Source organism: Apaloderma vittatum, unplaced genomic scaffold, assembly GCF_000703405.1.
Source record: "Apaloderma vittatum isolate BGI_N311 unplaced genomic scaffold, ASM70340v1 scaffold11030, whole genome shotgun sequence".
In the NCBI taxonomy this organism is placed as follows: domain Eukaryota; kingdom Metazoa; phylum Chordata; class Aves; order Trogoniformes; family Trogonidae; genus Apaloderma; species Apaloderma vittatum.
The window spans coordinates 2,285-11,997 of NW_009694027.1; the positions used below are offsets into that span (position 1 = coordinate 2,285).

Genomic DNA, 9,713 nt, shown 5'->3' on the forward strand with positions numbered 1-9,713 from the left:
TAAGTGAAGTGCTAAGATGATTAATCAACACTTGTGCCACATTATGAGCCATCATAATCAGTGTGCCCTTGCTTGGGATGTTCAGTGCAAGGGACACCAAGGCTTAGATGTTGATTTGAAAGTTCAGTTCCAACAAGCAAAGAAGCAGCAGCACCAACACAGTAACCACAAGTCATAAGGGCTCCAGCTCTATTCAGAAAGGCTCCTTTCAGCCAGTCATCTTAATGCAATACACTCCTGTAGGTGGGTCTGTGTGTGAATAAAGTACCCTGAAAGATCAATGAGAAGTTCCATAAATTATCTTCAACCTAAATAATAAATTACACAGCGGAATAACAGTCTTAGCCACTTCTCTCACCTCCATCCTGAAACTTGCTCAACCTTTCGAAGTATGATGATATAGGGACTTGAACAATATCTAAAATTGCCAGCAGTGTCCGTGTCAGTCTAAGAAGCTCACTGAAACTGTAAAAGCCAAAGTATATGAGGTTTCGAGCCAGATGTACCACCTATGAGAAAAAGAAATTAAAAATGAAAGAAGTATCGGCAAGCTTTGCAGTATTTGGCTGTGCAATACAATTGCATTTCACACAGCAGCTTTCACAGAGATTGAGATCTAGAGTGCTTTCAAATTAGTACAAGGCTTTCCACTGATTTAAACAGGCCTTGGACTAAGGCCAGTGACATTAATGTTCTTCAGAGTTCGACAAAACAATTGGTCAGTCAAATTGCAAGAGAACAAAACCAGCACGAGATTTAGGAAGGTTTGAAAGGATGCAAGTGCACCTGGGAAAATATGTAAGATGGAGAAGAAAGACTTCAGGAATTTGTTTAACAAGGCAGCTGCTGCGGGGAAGATGGAAGTCAGAAGGACAGTAAGAAGACTCTGACAAGTTTGAATGGAGGTGATTTCAGATGACCAGAGGCAGAAGCAACAAAGCTTGGGAGGTCGGTTGGAGGAAGAACTATAAAAGCTGTAAGCATTTGTCTTCTATTCATCGCTACTTAAATCTAGACATTTAGGCCTACCCAAAGTTTCTGTAAGCAATTTCAAACAATATTTAAACCAGAGGATTAGGTTATTCAGAGTATTTCCTTCAGTGTCATCTTACACAGATTTCCTGAATGATAATTCACTAACGTGGAGAGAAAGGGCCTATGTCCATTCACCTACACACATACCCCTCCCTCCTGCCACTGAAATGCAACCATCTCAGAAGGAAAATGCAGCTGTTTGACAGCAGACAGTAATACTATTTTCTACAGTAATACTCATCACTAAGAACACTGGAATTAGGAAGTGGTGCTCCTAGGAAATTTTACACCAACATCTGCAGCTACCTTTGTTTCAAAAGAACCAATGTCAACTTAACTCAAATGAGGAGGAATACTCTAAGCAGGATGCAGATAACTGAGAAGTACCTCAAATGTAAGTTTATTTTTCTCTTTGTCTCCAAAAGGAAAGGGTTGATTTACAACTTCTTTCAAGTACTCTTCTACAAATTCCATTGTTAGTGCAAACTTCCTCTTCATTTCATTTCTTGAAGAGTCTGTGAAAGAATCATACCTACAATGCAAGACATAGGAGGAAGGAAAATTAAACACCTCTAATATCAGGACCAGCTGTCACTAAAGAAGAAACAAACCAGTCATGATGCTATGAAATTACTGTCGGTTCTCTGTAAAAAGAAGGGGCAGAGGTCAGCTGATTTATCAGATACACAAACAGGGTGCACAAACCTTCCATCCAACAGTACCAGGAAGGGTTGCAGTTAACAGGAATACGAGACAGGATAATACCACAGATCTGGCAGGTAGCACTCTTAAATCTTGCTGTGGCAATTCTCTAAATCATTGAGTCTCAGCTGTCCTCTTTACCCATCAGGCAGAGTTTACTGTTTTCACAGGGAACACTGTGGATCAGGAAAGCAGCTCAGGACAGTCAGCCTCCTCCTTTGCATCACCAACTATGAGTGATTTTTCTGTACATGTCAGAACAGCCCTTCATCTCACTAACAGAAGCAATACTGTCTGCTGCACTGCTATACCACTGCTATACCTCTTCCTCTTTGTCTCTTCAGCCAGATACTCTCTGTCTGGGTCTAGCCCAGTGGCACTTGCTCCATCAAATCCATTAAGCCAGAGAGGATTTCCACTGAAGTCAATGGGCCCTTCTCCCATACTTAAATTTAACATGTGCTTAAGTACTTCACTGGACGAAGGCCAAAGCCTCTGTGAACTGTTTCTGGGGAAATAGCTCTACCTAACCGTAAATTCGGGCTTTCTAACTGAGGCTTTTAGTTGAGCTTCAAGTACAAAAACCTGAGTCCCAGCCTAGCAAACCTGTAATGTTAAATATAATTGGATTATTTCAAGTTCAGATGACCTGAGGAAAGGCCACTCCATTTTTTTTCCCCAGCTTGCTCCCTATAAGAACACAGTGAAAAATGAAATATTTCCATGAAAAGCTACCCATGGGAGTTTCCAGGAGCAACAATAATTAATAGCTCTGTGCTCTGCAACAAAATACCTTTTCACATACATACTATGTTGACATTTTGTTCTGAGACTAACCCCTACAAAATGCTTCCATGATCTTGTTTGAAATACTTTCAACTCACTCATGAATTGTGATCTTAGTAGGAATTTCAGTCCACAATCTGGCATATCTGACAGGTACCACAGATTCCTGAGGATCTCTGTCCACATGCATGTGTAACATCAGCCGACAAAAAGAAGCCCGGAGGTCATATGGGAGGCTTTCGTCAGACATACATCGTAGGATTAAGTCCACCGACAGCTGTGCAGAAATCTGGTTGATGGCAAGATACTGGCGGTCCAGGCACATTCTTGCAAAGAGGTTCAGTTGGTACCTTAAAAAAGGTAATAACATACGGTCCTCAAAGAAATGAAACAACATACTTCAGAATCTCACTTCACAAGCCTGATGTCAGCCCTTCTGATACAAATTCTAAAAAAAATAACAAAAGTGACTTTGCTAAGCCAGGGATCAACTTGTTATTAAATAAGAACATCAAGCTCCAGCCTCCATGAGAACTGGGTTCACTTTGAAACTCAAAGAAAGCATTGCTCAATGGAAGGCTGAAGCATTTGGACTATTTGTTTTGAATCAGTGTAAGACATTGTTTTGAGACCCTATTTCCCCTCTAATCATAGAATCATAGAATGGCATGGGCTGGAAGGGACCTTAGAGATCATCTAGTCCAACCTCCCTGTTGTGGGCAGGGACGCCACCTCTCAACTAGACCAGGCAACACATGAGGACCAAGCAGGAATCGAACCTGCGACCTTGGTGTTGCCATTGTTGTCAGCATCGCGCTCAAAACACTGAGCTAATTGGCCCCCTAATCCTCAGGACACTCCTTCTTCAGGGCGTGCCTTGCTTCCAGGGCAGTACAACCTAACAACAAAGCCCAATAAATAAAAGGTAAGAGGCAAAGTGATAGAGACACACAAAGACCTGTCATGAGCAAAGGAAATTCAAGGTTTACCTGGAACAGACAGCAGAGATTGAGATGCTCGCTACAGAAAAATCTTGAAACAAACTTTTAATCCCAGTTTCTGGCATAATCTGCTTCCCTGTTTTGATACTGACAAATTAACTGGATAAAACAGCACTAAGGTCTTCAGAGAGTTTATGTTTCCTTCCATTTGAATAAGCAGTTTTACCTGTAGTAGGTAAGAACTTCTAAATCAGCTTTTGTACCCTCCTTCGCCTCCTGAGCCAGATGCCTGATGGCTTTGCCATGAGGCTCCTTGTTACTGTCAATCCAGTACAGCCACACTTCCTCTTCATCAATGTCATCTGAGATGACTGGGCATTCCAAGGGATTGTCCATTTGTGTCGAAACCAGCCTGCAAACACAAACCATTCACAATGAAGCCACTAGAGAACTCCTACAAATATAACAACAGAGCAGATAAGCAAAAAGTATGTTCAGACTATGGATGCTCACTTGGTCTGAATGAGAATGTCAGCATTCCCTGGGCTCAGCATAAATTTGCAGATGAGTTCCTGAGTTACTGGTATTGCTGTAGTGTTAGATACACACAGGTCCGATAGATAATCCAAGAATCTGCAGTCAAAAAAGCACAGATGCAACTTAACATGAGACTTGAAATACTACACAGGAACACTGTGGTAGAAACCTCTGGCATCCATCACTAATGTGCTCAAGAGAGATTTAGTAACATAGGATCTTCTTTGATTCATGCTATTGCAATTCACAACAGATAAAGATGAGTGATAGTTTTCAGAGCTACCATGAATGCTGCCAAACAATCAGTCAGGAAGAGGAAAGAGAAATATCCCAAGTATGACACTTCTCAGCATATTAAAGGCCAAAGAGCTGCGTCAGAACTTAAAAGCAGTCTGATGCTGTCTTAAGTTTGGCTGGCAGGGAAGCTCCACTGAAGACCCTTGTCCTTGTCAGGAACCAAAAGCAAGAGTACACATTCTCATCCACCTTCCCCATCAGGCAACATGTGTCTCCCTAACCCAAGTAGCAAGGAGATATTACTCATGCCGGAGATAGCTGCGTGCCCTCTGAGAAACTCCATTGCACTGGAGGAGTCCATACCTCTACTTTTGCAAGATGCCTTTTAAAAATCTTTGAAGTTACACAGCCAACAACTAGCGAAGGGTGAAGATCTGGCAGGACCTGACGGCAGGACCTCTGTATTCAAAGAGGTCATGCCACGTAAAGCAGAAATAACAAAGTTTTGCATGGAAATCAGTTTCCTATGAATTTGTCTCTCGAATTTAGGTCTTCTGATGTTTAACAAAGTTCAGCCTGAGGTTTTCCTTGCAGTTGGGACATTCATTAGGTATTTGCCTCTCCTCCTTCCTTCAGGGATTCCTCTGTGTGTATTAGCAGTAGTCCATGTCACAGCCTTTGCCTCACTGGAATATAAAAAGGGCCCCATCTCTCTATGTAGCTCTTCTTTTCGTGACATTTGTAGGAACCAAGTATCTCTGAGCCCACCACTCCTCACAAATATAGCTAAAACTGGACAACAGGCTCAAGAACTGGTGGGGAAGCAGACAGAAGCAGGCACTCACACACACATCATATATCCTGCTTCCCTAGAAACCCAGTTTAAAAGTTTGACCATCAACTATCAGCTACTCAAGGATCAAATATTTTGAACCTCTATAGGTGATCATCCTAACCAGAGACAATCAGAAGATAAATTCTCCATTAGCAGAGACCACAGACCCCACAGAAATCTGGGAACTGCAAGGGATAAGTAGAGAAAGATTTTTTTAAGGTAGACTTAGGAACAGTTTTACCTATCGCTGAAATGAAGCTTTGTGGTAACAGGTAATAAACAGTGCAGAACAATATTGCATCACAAAGATAATATTAAGCAAATAGCACATAATCAAACAGTATTCTGGGGGAGTTACCTAGCTGAAGCCAAAATGCAAGAAGGTTTTTTTATTTTGTAGCTCATATTTTAGAGCCTACTGCCACAATTCTTACACAAGCAGTGTTGCAAAGGTCTACAAGACTCTCCATGAAACCAAGTGTCATAAGATCAAGCCTTTACCATTCAAAATGCACCACCTTGTCAAGCTGGGTTTTTTAAAATATTTATTGCTCTTGGACTTCAGCCTTAACGAACTGAATACAAAGCAGCTGCACAATGTAGTTATGTAACAAATACTATGACATCCTCCATCACACACAAAAAAAGTAGCAGGGGATTGTCAATAAACACTAGGACCCTTCAGCACTAACAAGAAGTTGATTTCTTGTGGTTTCCTCTTAGTAGTAACCAAACCCAATACAGTTCAGCATGGGAGAGGCAATGAGATTGGAGAGTGAGGCAAAAGGCTGCAGACATATAGAGAATAATTGAAGCAGTGAAGCACCAGGGCCTTGAGCAATTGTCCTTAATCACTAGCAGAAAAACGGTACTAACAATTACAGAGGACGGTATTTGGCCTTCAGTACATTAATTTCTTATATTTTTATTACTTCAGGAATTTTACAACTAGAGAACCAATGAAAAAAACAGATAGATTTTCCATTAAAAAAAAAAATCTATTTCATTTATATTCTGACCTAAAGCTAAGCAAAAAAATTTCCGAGTGAAGTTCAAGACAAGAATTTTTCATCTGGAACACAATCTGGTCTAAGACACATGTTCACCAGGATCTTCACCGTGCTAGGCCCCCTCCAGGTCTGACACAGAATCAGATCCTGCAGGAAAACTGGTATCAATAAAAGCTTAGAAAATTTGTGTAATTTGCACTAAGATTTTTAACAGGGGAACCAACACAAGCTGCAGTTTCACAGAGCAGCTGCAGAGTTACGAGAAACTGTTTGTTTCTCTTTGTCCCAATCTGAACTAAAACCAAACTTTCAAAATCATCCTGTAAAGTACAAAACCGCTTATCAGTAAGCTCTAGTCCTGAAATGCAAATATGGTCAAAACCCAAGAATTACAGGTAGTTCTGATATTTTCAAGCATGACACTCTCTATATGTGGGGGTTTTGCCTGCCAGATCAAAAAGAAAAATTAAGCTGGGAGAAAGAGACAATAGAACAATGAATGACAAGTAGATTCACAGCTACTGGAAATATAAAAGCCTATCAATACAGAAAAAGAATGTTATGTGGACCACTTCAAACCTTGGCTCTCGATTTCTCCTGAGTAAATTAACAAATGTCTCTATTTCTTTAGCCGTGATGTGTTTCTCTAGCAGTTTTCTGTTGTTGTGCAACAAAGCTGTGATGGTGTCTTCTGCCAGAATATCATAACCAATCTGGGACTGCATGACGCAGAAGTTCTTAGCAATATACTCCTGAAAAAAATAAAAATTCCCATGATGATCTGCTAAGCAGTAGTGTTTTTCTTTTAGAACCAGAAGCATCCCTCTCAATTAGCAATCGAAATAATCCCCAAAACTAAATACTAAAATACGCACCTCAAGAAATAGATTCAGTATTAGAGATGCCTAACATTTCATATTATTTCATTAACCAAAGGAATGAACCCATGAAAATATATACAAAATTCAAGAAATAGCAATCATTTTTTAAAATAAAAAACAAAACTGTTTTTAAAACTTTTAAGACACTTTCTTTCCTGAGTCTTCCCTCCTCCCTTTCTCTGCCTGCAAGACAGAACCATGTCTGCAAAGCATTAGAAAGAAAACAAAGAAGCCACACATAGCAGTTCAGTCATTTATCTCTAGCTCCTTTTGTCCTACAAAATTAGTGCAGTTTTTCCCTGCTGTAATGTGCAAAGCACTTGACACCATGTTCTGAAATACTTCTTGCTCACGGGGAGTCTCCAGCAGTGGGAAAACAGGCCACCTGATAGAATAAGCTCTGGTCTGATTTAGTGCCATCCCTCTACAAATATTTAAGCAACAGACAGTTCTGCAGACTTTCCACTTTATATTCCAAGGTCCAAAAGCATAATTTTAATACCAGAAAGCTCATGAATGAAGCAGTGACCCCAGTCTCGGTCTGAGCCTGTGAAAGTACAAGGTGAACTTATCGTATTCATTGGTGATCATTCTCAAGCTTAGGAAGTGTGTGTTGGATGAATGGACAGTGGGGTAGATTGAAAACCATCTAAATGGTAGAGCTCAGAGGTTTGTGATTAGTGGCACAGAGCCTAGTTTGTGGTCCGGAACAAGTGGTGTTCCCCAGGGATCAGTACTTGGTCCAGTCATGTTTACTATATTTGTCAATGACCCGGATGAAGGGATGGAGTAAATCCTCAGCAAGTTTGCTGACAACACAAAACAAGGAGGGGTGGCTGACACACCAGAGGGCTGTGCTGCCATTCAAAGAGACCTGGACAGGTTGGAGAGTTGAGCAGAGAGGAATTTCATTAAATTCAACAAAGGCAAGTGTACAGTACTGTACCTAGGGAGGAATAACCCCATATATCAGTGCAGGTTAGGGGCTGACCTGCTGGAAGTCAACTCTGTGGAAAAAGATCTGGGAGTCCTGGTGGACAACAGGCTGAGCATAAGCCAGCAACGTGCCCTTGTGGCCAAGAAGGCCAATGGCATCCTGGGGTGCATCAAAAAGAGTGTGGCCAGCAAGTCAAGGGAGGTCATCCTCCCCTTCTACTCGGTCCTGGTAAGGTACTGTGTCCAGTTCTGGGCTCCCCGGTTCCAGAAGGACAGGGAACTGCTAGAGGGTACAGCAAAGGGCTACAAAGATGATTAGGGGACTGGAGTATCTCTCTTATGAGGAAAGACTTGGGTCTTTTTAGTCTGGAGAAGACTGAGGGGGCATCTCCTCAATGCTTCTAAATACTGAAAGGATGAGTGTCAGGAGGCTGGGGCCGGACTCTTCTCAGTGGTGTCCAGTGACAGAACAAAGGGCAATGGTCACAAACTGGAAAAAGGAGCTTCAACCTCAACATAAGGAAATGCTTCTTTACTGTGAGGGTGGCAAAGCAGTGGAACAGGCTGCCTGGAGAGGTTGTGAAGTCTCCTGGACACCACCCTGTGCAACCTGCTCTAGGTGAACCTGCTGTGGCAGGAGGGTAGGACTAGATGATCTCCAGAGGTCCCTTCCAACTCCTGACATTCTGTGATTCTGTCATTCATATACAAATGCCTACAAAGCAAAACCACTATTCCTCAGCATGAGGCAGTATACAACAGTGACTTGTTACTACTAACCTACACAAAATCCAGTCCTTTCACCATTAGCACAGAATCACAGAGAGTGATTCACACACAGTGCAGAGAGCAATGTAAAACACAGGTTATATAATTATAGAAAACAGAAGGAAAATTGTCTTGTACACCACTGACCTGGTTTTTCCTATAGTCCTGCTGGGAATGTCTGAGAACTCTGTAACACAATCTTAACATGTATTTGTATGGGGCATATCTCTGGTCACCAAGGTCTTCAAGTCTCAGCATCGATCCTTCACCTTTGTCCTTAAAAGGAGCTTTGAGGATGCCAAATATCTGTTCAAAATCAAAACCACTGAGAATGAAAATCAAATCCAGATTTTTGCTTAACTTATACCAGTCAATGGAGCTGTCCTCTGACAGGATCAGCACAAGGGCCTTATCGACCAACGTCAGAAGTCAACCAGTGCACGTATCTACATACGACTACATCAACGATTTGTTATCCAACCTAGTCTTAAAAGTCATCAGAACCACATGAAACTAACAGCCATCAGACATGGTCCCTCATGCTTCTATTTGATTCCCACACCAGGAGGTGAGCCTTGACTAAGTAGTGTCATATCTATCCAATCTAACCAGACACTAACCCAACACAGCATAAGCCAAGTTACCAAAAATCAACATTTTCTCAAATCACTCCCTCCTATGATCTATGTGTAAATACAAGCAAGTTATTAATAAGGACATACCTGAGCCAATATATTTTGTTCCCTCATCAATTTTTGTCGTTCCCGGTTTGGCTTGGTAATGACCACATCCAAAACTTCCTGCCCATTATTAGGCGCATCAGCAACAAAGAAAATAAGATCTTCCAGTAACTTGGTTACAAACCTAGTATGAATATGCAAATCATTATTACATACAGTCATTCAAGTCATATACAGTCATACACTTTCTACGACTCATTAAGAAAATCACCATTTAGAACAAGCTTTATCTAGAGCAATGGAACTTCGATCACTGCAAAGTTAAGTTTGACATGTACTTGAGAATTCCAGACCTTGGTTCAGCA

General features: G+C 41.4%; 1 protein-coding gene across 1 annotated transcript in view; it reads right to left on the reverse strand.

Moving 5' to 3' along the window:
• Nucleotides 1-358: 358 nt before the first annotated feature.
• LOC104271400 (inositol 1,4,5-trisphosphate receptor type 2-like) overlaps nt 359-9,713 on the reverse strand; it is a gene marked incomplete at both ends in the record, with an annotated part of 58,213 nt that continues 48,858 nt past the window's right edge. The window contains 8 exon segments of the mRNA XM_009866059.1: nt 359-509; nt 1,423-1,567; nt 2,622-2,873; nt 3,691-3,876; nt 3,978-4,097; nt 6,663-6,835; nt 8,816-8,974; nt 9,391-9,532. Of these exon segments, the coding sequence (XP_009864361.1) occupies nt 359-509; nt 1,423-1,567; nt 2,622-2,873; nt 3,691-3,876; nt 3,978-4,097; nt 6,663-6,835; nt 8,816-8,974; nt 9,391-9,532 (1,328 nt within the window).